This window comes from Schistocerca americana, chromosome 7 (assembly GCF_021461395.2).
Source record: "Schistocerca americana isolate TAMUIC-IGC-003095 chromosome 7, iqSchAmer2.1, whole genome shotgun sequence".
In the NCBI taxonomy this organism is placed as follows: Eukaryota; Metazoa; Arthropoda; class Insecta; order Orthoptera; family Acrididae; genus Schistocerca; species Schistocerca americana.
Genome location: NC_060125.1, coordinates 299,928,595 through 299,950,652, shown reverse-complemented (window position 1 = coordinate 299,950,652; position 22,058 = coordinate 299,928,595). Strand labels below are relative to the sequence as shown.

The 22,058-nt window shown below is 45.9% G+C and overlaps 1 protein-coding gene across 1 annotated transcript in view; it reads left to right on the top strand.

Annotated features, from left to right (window-relative positions):
• The first annotated feature begins 225 nt into the window (after positions 1 to 225).
• LOC124622045 (cathepsin O-like) overlaps positions 226 to 22,058 on the top strand; it is a 102,904-nt gene continuing 81,071 nt past the window's right edge. Inside the window, exon 1 of the mRNA XM_047147604.1 lies at positions 226 to 475. Within this exon, the coding sequence (XP_047003560.1) occupies positions 284 to 475 (192 nt within the window). The 5' untranslated portion in view covers positions 226 to 283. The remainder of the gene's footprint in view (positions 476 to 22,058) is intronic.

Below are 22,058 nucleotides of genomic sequence, written 5' to 3'. Positions count from 1 at the left end.
ACTTGAGTGGTAGCACCGAAGTCGCCTTTGAGCAACATAAATAAGTATTGTAAAATGATTTTTCTGTTTGATGATGTATAGTTACAAAAGCCCACGAATTAACAAAAGCAGCTCAGTGTGGAACGAAAACTACCTACATTTAATCTACTCTCATCTGTAGCACTTCGAGTAGGTGCAACGCGATGATCGATTGCCAGCAACTATCAGCTGCTCAGTGCGCGCGCGTGTGTCAATGAGCGAACTTCAGTTCTGTATTAGGTCTTGACAGGTGACTGGTGGTGTTATGGCTGTAGAATGGAAAACAGTTTTTATGACAGTTGCTGTGGTGTGTTTATGTTTTGTAGGCATTCCAATTAGAGTAGATAAGCCGATAGACACTGCTACTCAGGCACTATTTAAGGATTACGTAAAGCGCTTTAATAAGACCTATGAGAATAATGAAACGGAGTACGCGCTGAGACTGCGTCAGTTCCAGGTAGGTTTTGATCAATTTTTATCGTTCTGCATTTGCTACAATTAGTAGTGAAACATTTACATCTCGTCTCTTTATATAACATCTCGAAGAACTTTAATTCCTACTCAAGTTTACTCTTTTCGGTACCTTGTAATATTAGCAGTTTGTTGTCGCTTATGTAACGTGCATAGTACTAATATGTCTACGCGAAATATATATATATATTTTTTTCTTTTTCACGTTGTAAGTGACCTTTGAAATGACACTTAGCTACCTTTTTTGTACTACATGTTGTTGGTTTTGTCACTGGCTGCCTGAAAAAAGTTAACTACACTAACAAGAGTATTACGTAATATACACACTACAAAATCGTGTTCGTTTTAGTATGTGAATGGTAGCATAGTGTTGGTATTGATACATTAATCGACAGTTTCCCGTTGACAATACTTAATACTATACGCAACAATTAATACGAACTCTGTTATTGCAAGAAAATAATTTGTGGAGAATTTGTTGTATTAATGAACGGGCAAATTTTGTAAAATGATGAAATTTTTCACATTGAATGTACGATAGTGAATTTGTACATTCGAAAATCCACGAAGTAATTGCTGTTGTACAGCACTGTCATCATCATAAAACACAAGTTAAAGATATATGCTTAAAATCTTCTATGTATTTCCAACACCAATTGTTGTTATTTCTTGCAATTTTTGAGAGAAAAAAATCCTTTTTTGGCATTTTACTTAGTTGAACATTGTTTGCTGTCATATAATTGCACCACAATCATTTTAGAAAGGGAAGGGGTCCCAGTGTCAGTTTTCCACAAGTATTCAGCATAGGTTCAACATAGATTTGCCTACTACCTGCTTCTGAGGAAAGCAACTTAATAGTGCACCTGATGTCTGATACTTTGTAATCATCTGTGCCAGTTTCAAAACAAGAGCAGTGTAACTAGGTAGGGCCTATAGGATAAAGGTAAATTTTACCACTGTAGCACAAGTTTGTTGTGCTGGCGTGTCAGTGAGAAAACTTCAGTCACAACAGTACAGTAGCTCTTGACAGCTGACTGGTGGTGTTATGGGGCTAGAATGGAAAACATCTTAAGTTTTCAACAGTAAAAGTGAAAGGAATAACTGAAGAGAAATGTGGCAGTAGAGTATGATAGAACATCAGAGCTATTGAATGAATGAAATAGAGTTTTATACTCATGAAGTAATAGGTGCACCATTTTCATATAGATTTTTAAAGTCATATGTGAGATGTTGATGTAAAATTGAATGCGATGAAAGCCACTAACACTGTACAACTAAACATGGAGAATGATGTACAAATAAAAGTAAGTAGGGCCTAAAAGAAACCACTTGCCAGTGTTTATTGATAGTTAGCAGAGTCAACACCTAACATTGGCAAAAGAGAAATAATTCAAAAGCAGGGTCGACAGAAGCGTCCGATCCAACGCGTCGGCTTTGACCCGTGACGTAAAGGTGTTGTCGTGTGCGACGTCATGACAGCGCGGAGTTTGGTTTGAGTGTGGCTGTCTCCAGTTCCGTTTTATCTTATTTTATTTACTTTTCTGATCTGTTCGTTCTATCTCGTGAGATTTTTTTTAAAAAAGACAAAAAACACTAATCAGCTACTGAAGCATCTTTATCTTCTATGGGTTGCAGGGGTTACGACCCCTGGGGAGGTGGGTGGGTATTCATGCATGGCTGTCTTCACTTACACGTTGTAGCTACGCAAGGCGTCTAAGTTTGTTTATATTTAGTTTGCCCCCCACCCAAAACACCCCATTTCCCGCGCTTGTCCCGTTAGTGTCATTAGGCTTCTTATGGAAAGTGTGTGTGTTTGTTTTTGTTTCCGCCATATTCGTGACGTCATGGGTCAAAGCAGACGGGTGGGATCGGACGCTTCCGTATTTCCCAAAAGCAAATTGTAGGCGAGTGCTGTTACGTGAGTAAGTACCATGTCTATCAGCTATGACAGAGAGGTTGTCTTTCTTGGATTTCTATGTGTTTCCATGCTCATAATATAACTATGTAGCACAGCTCCTTCAGTAAAATAATACTCCACCTTTCTTAACAGAGATATAGCTAGGAAAAGCTGAAGTCAGCTGGTAGCAAATAGATGTCTTTCCTTATTTTATTTGTTGTTCTCATTTATTTACACTTAATATAATGTCATTAAATGTCATTTCTCTGTCCTGAACAGTGGAAAACCATGTATTTCTTATGCAAAACCTCTTGGTGACACTCCCTGCCCAGAAACTTAAGTACAATTGGTTAGTAGAGCATGTATCTACCTTCTGCAACAGAATTAATGAACTTTAGAAATATTTGCTCTTGTTGTGTTGTATAACCTCATTCTCCTATAGCACTGTGTAATGCTCAAAGTGATATCCATTTTGATACAATTCAATAATGCTGCTAAGATAATGAAATGATCTTCATCCTCTTCATATCACCATCGAAAGAGGATCCATTCTAGAGAAAGTTGTGATTTATCTGTGAAGAGGATTAGCTATTTACTGCTTGTGGGTCAAGTCCAATTACATTTTAGGTCATATTAGTTAATTTCGTATTCTATGAATCACTTGCATAATTAATGCTAATGCTGTGGGTGAGTCGCTCTACATTCATATGTAATGTGGCTGGGTTCTTTATATAGTTGGTTCTATGTGACATTTCTGTTTCTGATTTACAATGGAAATTATCTGTGGAAGTTCATATGTATTAACTGGAATTTTTTGTGAACTAAACCTACCCAAAAAAAAAAAAAAAAAAAAATATTGAACCAGCTTTTGATGTCAGTGCACATACATCTATCTTATCTGTAAACTGCTAAATAAACCTTCAGCCTGGAATAAATGTTTAAATTTTACAAAATGAATTTCATACCCACACAGTTGATGCATCTAAGGCAATGCAACCATCAGTGATGCAGTTTCATTTACTCCTGTCCTCAGCAGTCCAATCTGCAATCATATTTTATACACAGCTGCCACTGACTGAAGTTGGCAGAAAAACACGTATCGTGTCTCTGTCTCTATATGGGTCTAGGAGTCTGCAAATATTAAAGTGCTACCAAACAGATAGCACAAAAAAGAAAAAAGAAAACTGGGGGAAAGCTCATGGATGCAGAGGAAAATGCAGTGAGAATTTTAAGTCTTGAACTAAATATGTGTTAGTAGCAGAAGGTAATGTTAAAAAAAGTCTAAAGCGACATCAAAGCTGTATGAAAAACCAATCTTGAAAACTGTGAAACTTAACTTTAATGTTAAGCATTTCTAGGTTTAGAGCCACATTATGTTTCAACCTAAAATAACTGGCACTTTGTGAATAAGACTGGTGTTTGAGTTAAGGCTGCAGTGGCCTTCTTCTGTGCCTGATGAATGGGAAAAATGGTGTTTCACCAACGCAAGCTTGATGTCCTCGATAAAAGGCAGCAGGAAATGGACACCTTAGTATGGAAACTAGTTGATGTAAAAGTTAGCTGGCTTGCACAATAGCAGCGGACATGATTACAGGGTGATATATGCATATAACAGACAGGTAATATGGGCAACACAAAATGAAACAAGTAATAAACATTTATTACAACAATCTACCAAAAATGAAATGCTCTGCTTTGGGTAATGAATGATGCCTTATTCCGTAGTCAGTCCTATATGCTAATCTAACCTAACACATTGAGAGAGAACTATGTAACCTGTAGAAATTTAGCCTGGACTGCTGTATTTAACAGTTTTAATTTCTGTCTCTGAAGAATAATATCATGTGACACTGAGCATTTACAGTCCGATGATCACTCATTTATAATGGCTAGCTATAACAGGGACAACTGATACACTTTGGTGGGCTATAACTGTAGGCTGGAATGGTTTCTGCAGCTGTATGATCCGGAACTGACAATTTCTGGCAGTACATCTCCATTTATCCGTGACTTCCAGAATAATCTTGCATCATCAATCTTGTTCGGAAGAGCAGGAAGCAGTTCCTGGTGCCTGTGCTGTCTGTGGCAACTGACATTACTGTAGGTTAGTGGAGTGCATGGTTGGAAGGTTGCTTGGGGGAAGCATAAGTAGACTCCAGTATATGAACACTATCTATATGGCAACATATCATAGCTGAATGGTGTCAGGCATGGAGAGTGCCTGGATGGTGGCACTCACTGTGGGTTTTGCAGTGTATAGTGAGAGACTGTGTACACAGAGTACTTCTCGTGGGGGGAGGTTCAAGGTGATGAAAATTGTGCCATTGACTTCATGCTTCATTGCTTGCCAACTGCTGATATGGTGGCTGTATACATTGTTCCCCTTGGCAGTTTCCTGTGGCACCATGGAAAACCACACCAGAAACCTTGGTGAGGGGGTGGTTGGACAAGTGATCTGCCATGCCAATATACATTGGCTCATCATTGGGATACAGGTGATATCAACATTCATCTGGTCATTATCAGTTGGCTCCAGCTGGATGCTGCTGCCAGAGATGAAGCCAGGCAGCTGCTGGCAGAATCTGTAGGCCCCCAGGTGGCTGGATGCATTTAAAACTTATGAACCTGAAAAGGAGAACAGGCTAAGAATTCTGCCCCCCCCCTCTCTCTCTCTCTCTCTCTCTCTTTCTCTCTGTATGTGTATTTGTTTTTAGTCTTTTCTAGTTTTTATGGCAATTTACAACACTATGATGAGTTTCAGTAGTAAAAATTATTATGTACGGCCGCTGTAAGACTGCTTGGTACCCAAGACTTCTTTCTATACTTATACATTGTAATGAGTACTATTATAACATCAAGTTGATCACATATATTTCAAAACGACACAACACATATAAGTCACTGAGCAAGTTGACAAGCAAGACATGTGAACAAGGTAACATTCGAATGAACACTGAGTCCAAGTCTAGCAGCCGCTGCCTGGCTGGTCGCTTAGGTGGCGTGGCTGCTACATGGCTGGCAGACAGCGCCGCATGTAGAGGATGCGCGTAATTGCGTGGCGGCACTTTGAATGATTGGCGAGTCACAACACTTTTCCCTCCTTTGAAATTTTTGCACTGGTCTTGATGGAGGTGGCCTGGAGATTGCTATCGTCCATAGAGATTGTTTGACTGGCCGTAAAGTCTCGAGGAGGAGGCTTCCCGTACGGACGGAAGTGTCCCTGATGATAACAGGTCGAGATAACAGGAGACGTAGGGGCCGAATCTGCTGGGGCCCCGTGCACCATCTGCCCATTGCGGCAAGTCCAGTTGATATAACAGGAGACATGGGCGATGTGTCGGTGTCCGTAGGAGGAGGAGGCAAGTAGATTGGCTCCAACAGATGATGGTCATCTGGTTCCTGCATGGGCACGTCTCCTGGTGGCGTCCGTTCTTGTACTGGCACCAAGATGATGGTGAGAGGGCTGCGTTGTGAGTAATGAGAGATGCCAAGATCCCGAGCATCAGGTAGAGCTGAAGGTGGTGTAGCGGCATTCGGAACAGTCGTTGCCGGCACACGAGGCTGAAGCTGGTCCAAATGACGCACTGCAGCACCCGTGTCCGTCTGGATTTCATACAGGCGTCGACCACGGTGTCGTAAGATGTGGCCCGGACTCCATTTTGGCCGCCTGCCATATTCCCGTACCCAGACGAGGTCATCGGCGGTGAACCAGCCAAGCGAAGGCACCCGCGGCCGTGAGGTGGAAGGCCGCAGAAGATGAAGTAGCATGCGAGGCTGTCGGCCACGTAAGAGCTCAGCCGGGCTGTGGTCGCCCATGGGGGTGAAACGGTAAGAAGCCAGAAACTGGAGAAGCACATCATCAGCAGCAGAAGAAGTCAGAAGTTTCCACATCTGAGCCTTAAATGTGCGGACCAGTCGTTCAGCCTCACCGTTTGATTGTGGATGGAACGGAGGGGCCGTGACATGCATAACGCCATGATGAGCACAAAAATCCACAAATTCGGAGGAGGCAAATTGCAGACCATTATCAGTAACAAGAGTAGAGGGAAGGCCTCCCAAAGAAAAAATGTGGGTGAGAGCACTTGTGGTTACCGCGGTGGTAGGCGATGTGCAACGGACAATGAAAGGAAAGTTAGAGTAGGCGTCAATTACGAGGAGCCAATAAGTACCTAAAAAAGGTCCCGCGAAGTCAGCATGAATGCGCTTCCAGGGCGTCTCACGCAAAGGCCACGGTGACAAAGATGACTTCGGGGCGGCAGCCTGTGACACACAAGGGCTGCAGGCAGCGACCATATGTGCTATTTCAGAGTTGATGCCGGGCCAGTACACATGATGGCGCACCAGAGATTTTGTGCGAGAGACACCCCAGTGCCCTTGGTGAAGGAGGCGTAAGACCGAAGCACGCAAAGACGCAAGTACCACAACACACGGCGAAGCATTGTCGGTGGAAAGGAGGATAACACCATCCCTAGCTGTGAGGCAGTAGCGCAAAGGGTAGTAGTTCCACAATGGGTCAGAAGTCTTAGCAGACGGACGATCTGGCCAACCCTTCTGAATACAGCGTAAAACCCGGGAGAGGGTAGGATCAGAACCCGTAGCAGCCGCCAGCCGGTCCCCGGTGATGGGGAGTCCATCCACAACCCGCTGCTCGGCAACATCCAGATGGAAACACAAAAGTTCGTCCCTATTGAATGCCAGATTAGGACCCATGGGAAGGCAAGACAGTGCATCAGCATTCGCATGTTGAGCCATCAGCCAGAAATGAATCTCATAATTGAAATGAGACAAGTAACGAGCTTAACGCTGGAGGCGGTGTGCAGCCTTGTCAGGAAGTGGTGATGATGTATGAAACAAGGAAACATGTGGTTTGTGATCCGTAACAAGATGAAATTTGGATCCATAGAGCAAAACACCAAACTCATGAAGAGCATAAATAATGGCCAAAGCTTCTTTTTCGATTTGAGAATACTTTTGTTGGGCATCCGTGAGTGTTTTAGAGGCATAAGCAATGGGTTGTTCAGAGCCCGCCGAAAAACGGTGCGCAAGGCCTGCACCGACCCCGTATTGAGAGGCGTCCGTGGCAAGAACAAGATGTTGGGCAGGTCGATAAGTAGCAAGGCACGGGGCCTGTTTCAGCATAGTCTTCAATTGCTGGAAAGCCGCATCTCATGACGCAGACCAGTGAAAAGGCACGTTTTTATGCAACAGGTGATGCAACGGCTGAGCCACCGACGCAGCAGACAGTAAAAACTTGTGATAGTATGCTATTTTCCCCAAGAAGACCTGCAGTTCCTCAACAGATGTAGGGCGAGGAAGGGCATCGATCGCAGCGACAGTTTGCTGAAGCGGACGAATACCATCGTGAGAGAGTTGAAACCCCAAGTACGTGATAGTTGTCTGAAAAATCTGTTATTTCTGAAGATTACACTTAAGACCGGCAGTCTGTAAGACATGAAAAAGTGTGCAGAGGTTCTGAAGATGTTCTTCAGTGGTGGAGCCAGTGACAACAATGTCGTCCATGTAATTTATACACCCAGGGACAGGGAGTAATAATTGTTCCAAGAATCGCTGAAAGGGAGCAGGGGCGCTGGCAACCCCGAATGGCAATTGTTGGTATTGATAGAGGCTGAAAGGCGTGTTAAGGACCAGAAACTGCCGGGAAGCAGCATCGAGAGGAAGTTGATGATAGGCTTCTGACAGGTCAATTTTAGAAAAATACTGGCCTCCCCGCGAGTTTAGTGAACAATTCTTCAGGTCGGGGCATAGGGTAAGTGTCGATGAGGCATTGCGCATTTACAGTGGCTTTAAAATTGCCACAGAGATGAATATCACCATTGGTCTTAGCAATGACAACGACAGGAGAGGACCACTCACTGGAAGTGACAGGAAGCAAGACCCCTGAAGCAGTGAGATGATCCAGCTCCCATTTGACCTGATCATGAAGGGCCACAGGAATGGACCGAGCCCGAAAAAACTTAGGCCGAGCAGTGGGTTTGAGCGTGATATGAGCTTCAAAGTCATTTGCACGGCCCAACCCAGGAGCGAAAAGGGACGAAAATGTCGTCGACAAGGAATTCAATTGAGCATAAGGAATAGCATCAGAGACGATATTGACAGTCGTCTATGGAGAACCCAAAAACGCGAAACGCATCGAAACCAAAAAGATTCTCTGTGTTACTCTGGTCGACCACAAATATGGGAATATTGCGAACGACGGATTTGTAAGATACCTCAGCATTAAATTGTCCCAAGAGAGGAATCTTCTGTTTATTGTATGTCCGTAATTGCCGAGTGACAGGTGATAGGAGTGGAGAACCCAACTGAAGGTACGTCTGAGAATTAATTATAGTGGCAGCAGAACCGGTATCCACCTGCATGCGAACATCCAGACCAAGGATTTGGACAGTGAGGAATAACTTCCCTGAAAGGGAAGAAGTGCAATTGACAGACAACACAGAAGCAGAATCAGCGTCACGGTCATGAACATCATGTATGTGGTCGGATTTGCAAACGGTGGACACATGACCCTTCTTTTTGCAATTGTGACACACGGCCCAACGTTTGGGACTGAATGTTTCGTAAAACACCGTGGACATGAAGGAAGTTGCCGGGGGTTTTGCTGCAGTTTCTTAGAGGGTTGTTTATGTTTAGGCCGATGCTGCGCGTGGGAGCATACGTCGGCCAGCAGGGATGCACCGCACGCGTCGTCAACAGTGCACAGAGGTTGTATTTCCCCGACGTCACCCCACGCCTCTGCTTGCACCCCAGCGCAGCGAGAAATTTCAGAAGATTGCATGATGGCTAGGACTTCGTCTAGAGTCGGATTTGCCAACTGAAGGGCACGTTGCCGAACTTCTTTGTCGTGCGCCGACCGGATAATAGCATCCCATACCATGGAATCGGCATAGGATTCTTTGTGAACGTCAGTAACAAATTGACACTTATGACTGAGGCCATTAAGTTCAACAGCCCAAGCGTGATAGGATTGATGCGGTTGTTTTTGTCAATGATAAAAGGCAACACAAGAGGCTACCACATGCGTTTGGTTTTGAAAATAGACAGACAGAAGTGAGCTCATTTCAGCAAAGGACAAAGTCGCCGGATCTTTCAAAGGAGCCAATTGCGACAACCGATGCATTTGAGGTGAAATCCATGAAAGGAACAGAGACTTAAATGTTTGTTCATCTGTGACATGAAATGCCAAGAAGTGATGTCAAAGACGTTTTTCGTAATCAGACCAGTCTTCCACCATCTCGTCATAAGGAGGAAGAGGAGGTATAGACAACGACGAGAAATGCCCAGCATTTGATGCCGCGAAGAAAAGGCGAATCGCCGATGTTAGAAGCGTTTGCTGTTCGATGAGACCTTGCAACAGTTGCTCGACAGTAGCCATGGAAACATGTGGGTCAACGATGAAAAGTAAAAATCCCATCCTCGTCGCCAATTATTATAACGTCAAGTTGAACACACATATTTCAAAATGACACAACACACATAAGTCACTGAGCAATTTGACAAGCAAGACATGTGAACAAGGTAACATTCAAATGAACACTAAGTCCAAGTCTAGCGGCCGCTGCCTGGCTGGCCGCTTAGGTGGAGCGGCTGCAACATGGCTGGCAGACAGCGCCACATGTAGAGGAGGCGCGTAATTGCGCAGCGGCACTTTGAATGATCGGCAAGTCACAACAAGTACTAGATCATTTAGTTAAAAAAATTTTATCTGGACTGTTGTTGATGCTCGGTTTATGGATGCACGAGTGGTTTTAAAGTTGGCATTAAAGTATGATACAGTCTCAGATGATGTTTTTCAGTTGGAGATTTTGCATTATGTGGAGTGGCCCTATACTGAGAGACAAAAATCAATAATGCATTGTCCTTATTGTACTGCTGAATGAGCTTTGTCACACATGACCTGAAAGTCCATACAAATCTATACATCGGTCAGTTGGCTTCAAGATGAAATATTAAAGTTTTAATTTAAAGTGTGAAATGCCATTTCTTCCACAAAAAAATTGGAAGTCTTGAGATGAAAAATGAGTGCCGTTAATCCGTGAAAATGGATTCCAACGCTCTATCAATGGAGAACACCCTTGACAAAGCCTGAATTCTATTCAGAGGTAATCGATCACATTTGAATCACAAATCGAAATTTTGAAAATGCATCAATGATGATGAGCTAGTAGCTTGGTAAAAATGGTCCTGCAAAATTGATGTATAAACATGACTAAGGTTCTGATGCCAATGGCCATAACAGACATTGTTGTGGCAGAACTGGCTCGTATTTTTGACATAAGTGGCATTTAGCCAGCATCACTTCTATGTTTTTACCCATATTTTTTCAGATATTCACAAAGATGAACTGAAAGATGAATAGGCTCAAGGAGGCATCATGTATGTGTAAAATTCAGTGAAACTGGTAGATGGCTAAATGGTAGAAAGATTCCCCTATCCTTACAATCAGTAGCACAACACTTGCAGAACATATCAAGACAGGTTTCCTTCACTTAAATGTGCAGCCTCATGTCCCCAATCCAGTGTGCTGTTCTAAATGCCGGCACTTTGGACACGCCACTCTGGTGTGTAAGGGAGGAGCCATTTGTGGCAGATGTGGGAAAGCTACACAGGAAGGTATCATTTTTTCATTTCCTCTGAAGTGTGTTAATTGCTCTGGGTATCGCTCTGTCCATTGTAGAGACTTCAGTGTCAACATTGAAGAAAGGAAGATGCAGGGGTTCAAAACATTGATGCATATCCCTTATGAGACCAAAAATATTGAAAACGCCATGCAGCATTCCACTTCCACTACTACTTTTGCTTCAGTGTGTAAAAAGCCTATTCCAGCAGCCAGTTCCTCTTGACAAATGGATGTTGCTAATGTCACACTGCTACCTACGTTTATCAGTACAGTTGTGAAGGTGTGTTGGAAGCCCATAGCTCCTCCCAGAGCATCAGAAACACCATTGGTGTTGACATGGGGAGCTTCCACTTCCTCAAAATACGGGCTACAGCAAACAGACCATCACTGACCTACCATTGCCACAGTTGTTCCTATGAAGACATCTGTGGCAAACTAAATGGGAATCATCAACTGCAGAAGAAGACAGGTTGTGAACTGCCAGACCACACAGACTTCACTGTATCTAATGATGTTGCTTCAGATACGTGGAACACAAAAGCTGCTCAGGACAACTGTCTACCCCCCCCCCCCCCCTCCCCCGAGCCCCCTTTGCAGGATTCCCACCACAGTGGATAGATAATGTGAAAGAAAAACCTCACCAGTAAATGGCTCCCATACTACTGAGGAAGATCAGTGGGTTTTTGATGTATGTGGAGGAACTGAAACTCCTACAGCAGAAACGTCCCCTGTGCTTATGTTTCCAGTAAACAAATTTTAAACCTACTGCTGCCCTTGTGCTAAGGGGCCGTAAACCGTACTGCAAGGACAAACTGACTGGGGAAAGGGCCAGTGGAGGGGTAACTGTGTCTGTCAATAACACACCACTCCTTTGCTCTATCCTTGGTTATTGACATGCAGGAAGTTGCCACTGAAGTTAAATGGCTCAAAGGATCACTATGTGTGCTCTGTATTTATCATCACAGGAAGTGATAGATGCTGAGGCTCTCACCAACTCTGCCCATTACTCCTACTGGGAGACTTCAATATCCATAATCTAGTAAGGAGCACAAACTCAGTATGCGTCAGGGTTCAAGTTTTTTGCTCTGGGTAGGCTTCGGAGCCACAACTGCAGCAGCAGTATGGCAGCACTAGATGGAGGACCAGACTGCATTTTGGGGGAGCAGGGAGCTCAGCAACATTAGTGACCACAGACCTGTCAGTTGTTTTGCGAGGAAGTGCAAGCTATGAAGTAACTGCAGCAACACAAGTACAATGACAAACACAGACGTTAGTGCTAACACTAGCTATTTCTGTTTGTGTAGCAGCATCATTTTTCTGTACTGGCTGTTTAACAACTGAAGCAAAAAAGTTAGCAAACATAAAGGGCTCCATGGTCGCATGTATCTTCTAGGCCTCACCATAGGATATCCGTCTTGTGGTTTTAATCTCCTGTATCTTCCGTTCTTCAAGGAAAACACAGCATTAACTGCCCCAGACAGAGTGAGCCCCAGAGCAAATAACACTTATAGGAGATAGAACATCCAAGTCATTTGTGGGCCACCTTACCACATTTGCCACAAGTAGGATCTCCCTTACATCCAAGAAAGCTGTGCCCAATGCCTGGCATTTAAAACAGCACATTAGGTTGAGGGCAAAGAACCACACAATTAAGCAAAGAAAACCCACCTGAACACATTCCAGGAGTTTTGTGCTATTAAATGTGAGAATAAACTAGTCACATTTCATTGTATTGGTTTCTGCCCTTTTTATAATATTCTGCACTGCTACAATCCCTTCTTGGGGCCATTCAACATCCAGGTCTCTGCATGTCACAACACCTTTACTGTAGTTTAATGTGGTGTGGAGCTGTCTCAATGGTGTATTCCCTAGGGTTTCGGCTTTCTGCAGACTGAGCTCCACACCACATTAAACTACAGTAAAGGTGCAGAGACCTAAAAATTGAATGGGCCCAAGAAGGGATTGTAGCAGTGCAGAATATTATGAAAAGGGCAGAAAGCAATATAATGAAATGTGACGTGTTCATTCTCACTTTTAATAGCACAAAACCCTGGAATGTGTTAAGGCAGGTTTTCTTTGCTTAATTGAGTGTTTCTTTGTTCTCAACCCAATGTGCTGTTTTAATTGCCAGTTCTTTTGGCACAGCTTTCTTGGATGTAAGGGAGAACCCACTTGTGGCAGATGTGGTAAGGTGGCCCACAAATGCTTTGGATGTTCTGTCTCCTAGAAGTGTGTGATTTGCTCTGGGGCTCACTCTGTCTGGGGCAGTCAATGCTGTGTTTTCCTTGAAGAACAGAAGATACAGGAGATCAAAACCACAAGACGGATATCCTATGGTAAGGCCTAGAAAATTAATAAGACCATGGAGCCCTTGATGTTTGCTACCTTTTTTGCTTCAGTTGTTAAACAGCCAGTACCGAAAAATGATGCTGATACACAAACAGAAATAGCTAGTGTTAGCACTAATGCCTGTGTTTATCATTGCACTTGTGTTGCTTCAGTTACTTCACAGCTAGTACTTCCTCCCAAAACAACTGATAAGTCTGTAGTCAATAATGTTGCTGATCTACCTGCTCCCCCAAAATTCAGTGCTGCCATACTGCTGCTGCAGTTGTGGCTCCGAATCCTACCCAGAGCAAAAAATCAATGGATAAGCATGCACCAATGACTGAGTTGGGAAGTAAATAGTCAGATGATGTGGACATCATTCTACATGACATCTCTCTTGACTCTTTGGTAGAGCTGATGGACCTTGATGTTTGACTGGGGCAGTCATCTTGCACCAAGACTGAGCCTCCACCCATTACAGGCTACCCTCCCTGCTGAGAAAGACAGGATGAAAGTACAATCCCAATGATAGATGGCTCCTGTAATATGGTGGAACACTGATGGGTTCAGGACACATATAGACCTGTGTTTACAAGAAACACATTTTAAAGCTACTGACAGTTCTGTGCTTATGGGGCTATACTCTTCACCAAAAGGATGACCTGACTGGGGGCAGAGCCAAGGGAGGGGTTGTGTTTGTCAATAATGTTTATCACCCCTCTGCTCTCCCCCTGGATACTGACTTGTTAGCAGTTGCTGTTGAAGTTCATGTGTGTCGGTTGATCACTGTTTGTTCACTGTATCTACCTCCGCAAGATGTAGTGGACTCTGAGGTTGCCTTAGTGCTTGTAGAACAACTCCCGTGACTTTTTTTCATACCAGGAGACTTCGATGCCCACCAAGTCTTGTGGGGCTCAACTTCTACTTGCCTTCAGGTTTTGGAGAGCCCCATGACATCTCACGAGCTATGTATCCTCAGCACGGGTACCCACACTCATTTCTGTGCTGCTACAGGGTCATTCTCAGCCATCAACCTGTCTTTCTACTCTCAGCCTTTACAGACCCTGACTCTGTTCAGTGGGAAGTCACTGATGACCTTCATTTTAGTGATCATTTCCCACTCCACATTCATCTATTGGATGGAGTGTTCCCTGAAGAGAAGCCACGAAAACGGATGTTCAGCAAGGTTAACTGGGTGCTGTTCAGCCAGTTGGCTGTGTTTGAACACCATGACAATGTTCAGGAATGGGTGGATCACATCACACGATTGATTTATCTTGCCACTGACCTATCAATCTCAAAGTCCTCAGGTAATCTTAGGAGGTGACTTGCTCCTTGGTGGACAGATGAGTGCCATTCAGCAATCCAGGACAGATGCACAGCTCTTAAACGGTTTAAATGCTGCCCGATAGCAGACAACCTCCTACCCTTTAGAGCAGCAAGAGCCAAGTCTCTACGAGTAATGAAGGAGAGCAAGTGTTCCTAGACTCTATCACTCGTTCCACTTGTTCTGCAGAAATATGGGAAGGATTTCTGGAAAACACAGTTGTTTACCGATAGCAGCATTGCTGAATCAGGAGTGTCTCCAAACAATGCCCGGAGATATTGCTCAGACTCTGGCAGAGCATTTTATCAAAACTACTACCAATGCCAATCAGGATACAGCATTTTGGTGCTACCATGTGACTGTAGAGGGGGAAAGCTGGACTTCAGATCCCACAATTCTAAGTCTTATGACTGCAGTTTCTCCATGTGGGAGCTGGAATTGGCACTGTCTGAGAATCGCGATACTACACCTAGTCATGATCAAATCTGGTACTGCATGCTTCAAAATTTGCCAGCAGTGTCAAAGGAAATCATCCTTGAATGTTTTAATTTGATATGGCAGTCAGGTCACTTCCCCAACTTGTGGAAATAGGCAATTTTGATACCTCTTCTCAAACCGTGATAGGACCACACGAGTCCCAATAGTTATATGAATATTGCCTTAACAAGCCGTGTAGGAAAAACCCTGGAGGGAATGGTTAACCATCGTCTGGTCTGGTTGTTAGAGACTGGGAAACTCCTTAGCTGTTCTCAATGATGATTCTGGAGATTTTGGTCCATTGTTGACAACCTGACCATGCTAGAGGTATCTATTCAGCAGGCTCTGCTACGTAAACATCACTTCATTGGTGTATTCTTCGATATCAGTAAGGCGTACGATACTATTTGAGACACTCTATTCTCACATGGCTGCATCAATGGGGCTTTCGTGGTCACCTCCCCATCTTCACGTGATCTTTCCTGCCTCAGCAGCTTTTTAGGGCCCAAATTTGTGGCACACTCTTTTTAGCAGTAGAATGGTGTCCCTCAGTGTCGTAACCATGACTGTTCCGGTCACAGAGTTGCTGTGAGGGAAAGTGTGGTGTGACCCCCGGAGTGGCTCGTGAACAACAACACAAATGGGAGAGGATGGACACAACAGCAAAGGACAACCAAATGAGACCTTACGAACAACAAGCAAGAAACAACGGAGTCACAAGAAAATCACACGAATCAACCATGTCCAGTCGTACACGGAACAAAGTAATGTAAATATGCAGTCTGAGGCAAGATGTCGATAGACGCACGCAACAACTAGACCTACTAGCAGAACGAGAGGCAGGCACTTAAATACGTGAACGGGGACACCACCTTTGGCCTCTGGGACCACGTGTTCCACTGTGGCACCCTCACATTAAACGTGGGCCAGGAGGTGCTTGCCGCTACGGCTTATGGTGCAGAGACCTCCAGGGTTCTTCGATGTCCATGCCGTCTGGCACAGATTCAAAACCCACGGCGTGCGGTCCAGATCCCTCCCCCCTGAAACTTGCGTGTAAGGGCGGAAACGTCTCGGATGGCGCCAAGGTGGGTGGCAGTGGGAAGAAGAGCAGGGCTCATCAATCGCCGTTGGCAGGGAGAAAGGGACACCCAAGGTATCCATGATGGCTGACCCTAAGCCCAGGGCGGCAGAGGGAGCCGCCGATCCACCCGGGAGCAGGGAGGGCCGGCAGCATGCCCACAGGGGAGACGGCAACTGGAGGGCAGTGGTGGCGACTCGAGGACCACATCCGTACCTGAAGGAGGTAGGGGTAAAGGAGGCGGCGGCCTGAGTCCCGTGGGAGCACTTCAGGTGGAGCTGATTATGATGGTGGTACTCCAACCCTGTCAATGTCTGCACCGACGTCACACGTGATGACCGCGGCGGGCGTCCAACCCGCCTTGTGCCCATTCTTGCGGGTCCACATGGCCACGCCGAGGGTGTAACGCTGAGAGGGCTGGGAGTGGGGGCAGGAGGGGGATGGTATCAGCAAATGGAGCAGGGTCTGCGGTGTAGTGCTCAAAAACAGGATGAGGGTCGACGTGATTGGAGATGTGTCGACCGCCTTCATCAACTGCTGTTTAAATGTGCAGACAAGCCTCTCTGCCGCATTATTGGATGAAGGGTGGAAAGGCGGGCTACGGATATGTTTGATACCATTGGCCTGACAGAAGTCGTGGAAGGAGGACACCTTGAATTGGGAGCCATTATCTGAGACCAAAGTGTGAGGCAAGCCTTCAATGGCGAGAACCAGGGCCGTGAGTGTACCCTCCATTGTGGTGGATGCCATGCGGAAGACATATGTTTATTTGGAGTAGGCATCAACGATAAGTAACCGCATGCACCCCAAAAACGGGCCCGTAAAATCGACATGGATGTGATCCCAGGGCCGGCGAGGCACAGAGGCCAGGGTGAAAAAGACTGAGGGGGGGGGGGGGGGTGGCGGCTTGCCTGGTGATGCGCACACACAGTGCACCCACGGATCTGACGGTCAATATCGCCATCGATGCCGGGCCAATACACATGACTGCGAGCCAATACTTTCGCAAGGGACATACCCCAGATCCCGCGGTGTAACAAACTGAGCACCCGAAGCCGCAAATCCGGAGGGATGACCACCTGATGGGCATCAGACTGTGGCCTACAGGAGGACACCATCGACCACGGAGAGCCTGTGAGACAGGTGACACCAGGGGCTGAAATCAGACTGCATCCGACGAGTAACATAGGAGGGCCACCCATGGACTACGTAATGGAGAAGGTGCCGCTAGACAGGTTTGTGGCAGGTTGCCTCGGCAATGTGAGCAGCCATAAGAGTCAGACTGTCCAGCGCATCCCGGCAGGTGGAATCAGTGTGAAAGCAGAGGACCTCCTGTTGGTCAGAGGCAGGATGGGGGCCTGCTGGGAGACGTGACAAAGTGTCCACGTTAGCATGGTGGGCGTTGGGCTTATACCAGATGGTGTAAGCATAATTTCGTAAAAATAACACCCAGCACTGTACATGTTGAGCCGTCTGCTCAGGAAGTGTAACCAATGGTTTATGGTCCATCAGGGGAGTGAACTTTGCCCCAAAGAGATAGGTGTGAAATATTGGGATGGCGAACACAATTGCCAGGGCCTCCTTTTCAATCTGGGAGTAGTTCCGTTGTGCTGGGGTCAAGGTCTTAGAGGTATAAGCGATGGGCTGTTAGGAGCCACGGCATCACGATGTGCGAGGATGGCCTCAATGCCGTATGCCGACGCAGCAGCTGCCACAACTAAGGGGTGGTCTGGAGAGAAGGGAGTAAGACGAGGGGTGGACTTCATCACCACCTTTAAATAGAGAAAAGCCTGGTCACAGGCAAGAGTCCAATCAAAAGGTACCCCTTTGCGATGAAAGTGATTGAGGGGTTGAGCAATGGAGGCAGCCTAGGGCAAGAACTATAAGTAATATATAACCTTGCCCCAGAACACCTGGAGTTCAGATAAGTCCTTGGGACGAGGAAGGGCCTCCTCAGTGGCCACGACATTGCGACTCAAAAAGGGCAAATGCCATCCTTGCTAAGACAGTGGCCTAGGTATTCCACTTCCAGTTGAAAAAACAACACTTGTCCAGCTGACAGTGTAAACCTGCAGATTGCAGAGTGTGAAATAAGGTGCTGAGGTTTTGCAAATGTTCCTGGTGGGAACGCCCAGTGAAGGAGGTGTCATCCAGATAATTCACACAAGTGGGGATAGGTTGTATACGCTGCTCCAGGAACCGCTGGAAAATGGCCGGCGCCGAAGAGACACCAAAGGGAAGGCACTTGTACTTGTATAACCCGAAAGGTGCGTACTCGTATAACCTGAAAGGTGCGTTAATAACCATGATGTTCTGGGACTCGGCATCCGAGGGTAACTGGCGGTATGCCTCAGCCAGGTTGATCATAGAAAAGTACTCGCCCCCGGCATGCTTGGCAAGAAGGTCTTCCTGTTGGGGAATAGGGTAAGTGTCGACAAGGGACTGAGCATTGACAGTATCATTGAAGTCCCCACACAGCCGAAGGGACCCACTGGGTTTCTGTATGACCACCAGTGGTGTTGCCCAGGCACTGTATGTCACAGGCTCCAGAATGCCAGCGGCCGGGAGCCGATAAAGATCCTGCTTGAGCACCGGCCATGATGTGCACCTGAAAATCGGAAACACATCCGAGATCCATTGCAAACAACGATGTGATAGCAGAGCACAGATCGTCCAAGTCCTGAAAAGGAACAGTCTTGGAAACGACCTTAACTTCATCGGAAATGGAAAAGCCAAACAGTTGAAACGCATCCAGTCAAAAAATTCGAAGCCAACGGATGGCACACGACAAATAGGGTAAGGAACATGTTTGTACGTCACCTGGACAACGAACTGCCCACGATGGGGAATGGAACCGTCTCCGTAGGCAAGCAAACGCCGAGAGGGAGGTGTCAACTCGGGAGGGCACAGGCGGGCATATGTCGCCATATTAGTCAGGGAGACAGTGGCCCCATGTCGACCTAAAAACTGACATCCTCAGTGAAAAGGCTGAGTGTGAGGAAAAACTTCCGCACGGACTTGACTACGACAAACCGATTGGATGTGGCCCTTCTTGTGACACAGCATGCAAGTTTTCCTGTGATGGGGATAATCAGCTCAAGATGCATGGGGATAAGAGGGAAGGGTGCCGTGCGCTCGGCGATAAGGGGCGACCGGAGACGTCGACGCCATAGAGACGTCAAACAGAGTGTCGTCCCGATGGCGCTGGCCACTGTTGGCTGGGTCACAGTGACATCATGAGGGTGGAACCCATCAGGATGTATTGATCGCCACCACAAGACACTCATTGGCTGCCTGAGCAATTTCAAAGAAGTGGGCAATGCGGAGGATCTCTTCTAAGGAGGGGTTATCAAGCTTCAATGCCACAGTGCGGACCTCAGGATCAGAAGCCAGCTGAACCACCACAAAAGGCATATCTCCTGGAAAGAGAGAGCCACGGGATCGGACAATGGTGCCAACTTGCGGAGAAGAAAGAACGTGTCTGGGGAGGCCCAAGACAAAAACAACAACCGCTGCAAGGATTCATCCGTGACCTGAAAAGCCATGAAATTTTGTTTCAATGTAAGTACGTTTCCCAGTCTTATTTAGCGCCATTAAATGGAGGGAACGATGGTGGACGTGGGAAAGCATCTAACCTCCGAGGACTCGGAAGCTGTTGTGGCAGTGAGTCCCTAGCATCAACTCTATCCATAAGCAATCACAGTGACTGCTGTAAGGTGTCTAAATGGAGCCGCTGCTGCTGCATGAGCTGTTGCTGTTGCTCCAGCAGACAGACCAACTTCGCCTCCATGCGAACGATGACCACCATTTACCTCATCACCAAAAATGTTGTAACCACAACCGGAACAGTCGTGGTGTTGCCGTGAGGGAAAGTGCGGAGGGACACATGGAGTGGCCCGTGAACAACAACACAAACGGGAGAGGATGGACACAACAACTAAGGACAACCAACAATAAGCAAGAAACAATGGAGTCACAAGGAAACCACAAGAATCAACCACGTCCACTCGTACATGGAAAAAAGTAATGTAAATATGCTGTCTGAGGCGAGATGTCGATGCATGCAATGATTAGACTGACTGGCAGAGCAAGAGACAGGCACTTAAATACATGATCGGGGACGTCGCCATTGGCTGCTGGGACCACGTGTTCCACCTTGGCGCCCTCACATTAAATGTGGGCCAGGAGGCACTTACCGCCCCGGCTTACGACGCGACTGTGCAGAGACCTCTAGGGGTCTTCAACATCCATGCCGTCTGGCACGAATTCAAAACCTGTGGTGCGTGGTACCAGACTCAGGGCAGTGTTGTGAGTGTTACCCTCTTTCCCATAGCCATAAACAGTATTATGTTTGCGGTAGGGAGTCCTGTACAGTACTCCTTATGTGTGGACGATTTTGCTGTTTTCTGTTCCTCCTCCAGTGTTGCTACAGTGAGCCGCCAGTTGCAACTTACAGTGTGGAGTTTAGATTGGGCTGCAAAGACAGGTTTTCAGTTTTCTGCAGATAAGTGTGTGTGTGTGTGTGTGTGTGTGTGGTTTTTTTTTTTTTTTTTTTTTTTTTTTTTTTTTTTTTTTTTTTTTTTTTTTTTTTTTTTTCGTCATACTTTTAATTTACCTGCTTTGCATATGAGGAACACCATTCTATGTTTAGTGACTTGGTGAAGTTTCTGGGCCTCGTTTTTTACTCCAAATTGTCATGATTGCCACACTTGAGAGGCCTGAAGGCTAGAACCCTGGAGGCACTGAACTTTTTGAAGTGCCTTTGCCACAGGTGTTGGGGAGCAGACAGGGTGCATCCGCTCCAGTTTTATAGGGCTTTTGTACATTCATGGCTACACTACCGGTGCATGGTGTTTGGATTGGCGAGGCCTTCTTATTGGAAGATAATTGACATTGTCCACCATGAGGGGTTTGGCTGGCGGCCATGGGTGCTTATAGGACCAGCCTCATACCCAGTCTCTGTGCTGAGGCTGGTTAGTCACCACTTACAATTTGACCGCAACTCCTCATCATGCATAGTCTTGTAAGTTCCCTCGCAGTTCTGAATTCACTTGCATACCATACTGTTTCTCGTCCCCCTCTGGAATGTATTTTCTCCCTTTGTCCACAAACAAGGCCATTTGGGATCCTAGTGCAGCATTGCTGGAGTCACTTGCAGTGGAGCAAGTCCAAACCCTAATCCAGGGTTTTAACTGTCTGCCACCTTGGTTACTACAGAGAACCAGAGTCACTTTAGATTTAGTGCAGTAAAGGAGAGATTCCACTCTTGCTTCTGTTTTTAATGCGATATTTTCTGGTATTTTATATGAGCAGCACAACTATGTAGCTGTCTTTAAGAATGGGTCTAAACCTGGGGACTCCATTGGTTGCTCTGTTGTTTTCTGGGATTGCATCCTCAAGGTCTGACTGCCTCAAACATTTACTGTCTTTGATGCAGAATTAATCATATCTTGCAGGCACTGGAGCAGATGGGACATTCTTCCAGTGCTGAATTTGTCTGATCCAATTCTCTGAGTGGTGTTCACTCTCTACGACTTTTGCACCCAGCAGATAAAGTATTCTAGAGTATCCAAGATGCCCACCTCCAACTAGAATGACTGGGAAAGAAGGTGTCTTTCTGGTGGGTACCAGGGCACCTAGGTATTGCAGGGATTGAAGGGGCAGGTCTAGCAGCCAAGGAGACATGTCATGATCCTCAGCTATTTCAGTATGTCGTCCTCCTGCATGCTATAGCCTCACTATTGAAACCCAGAGTCTTGCGTCAGTGGAAGGATGAGTGGCTGGAAGTGACAGACAATAAGCTCTATAACAATGAAAACAATCC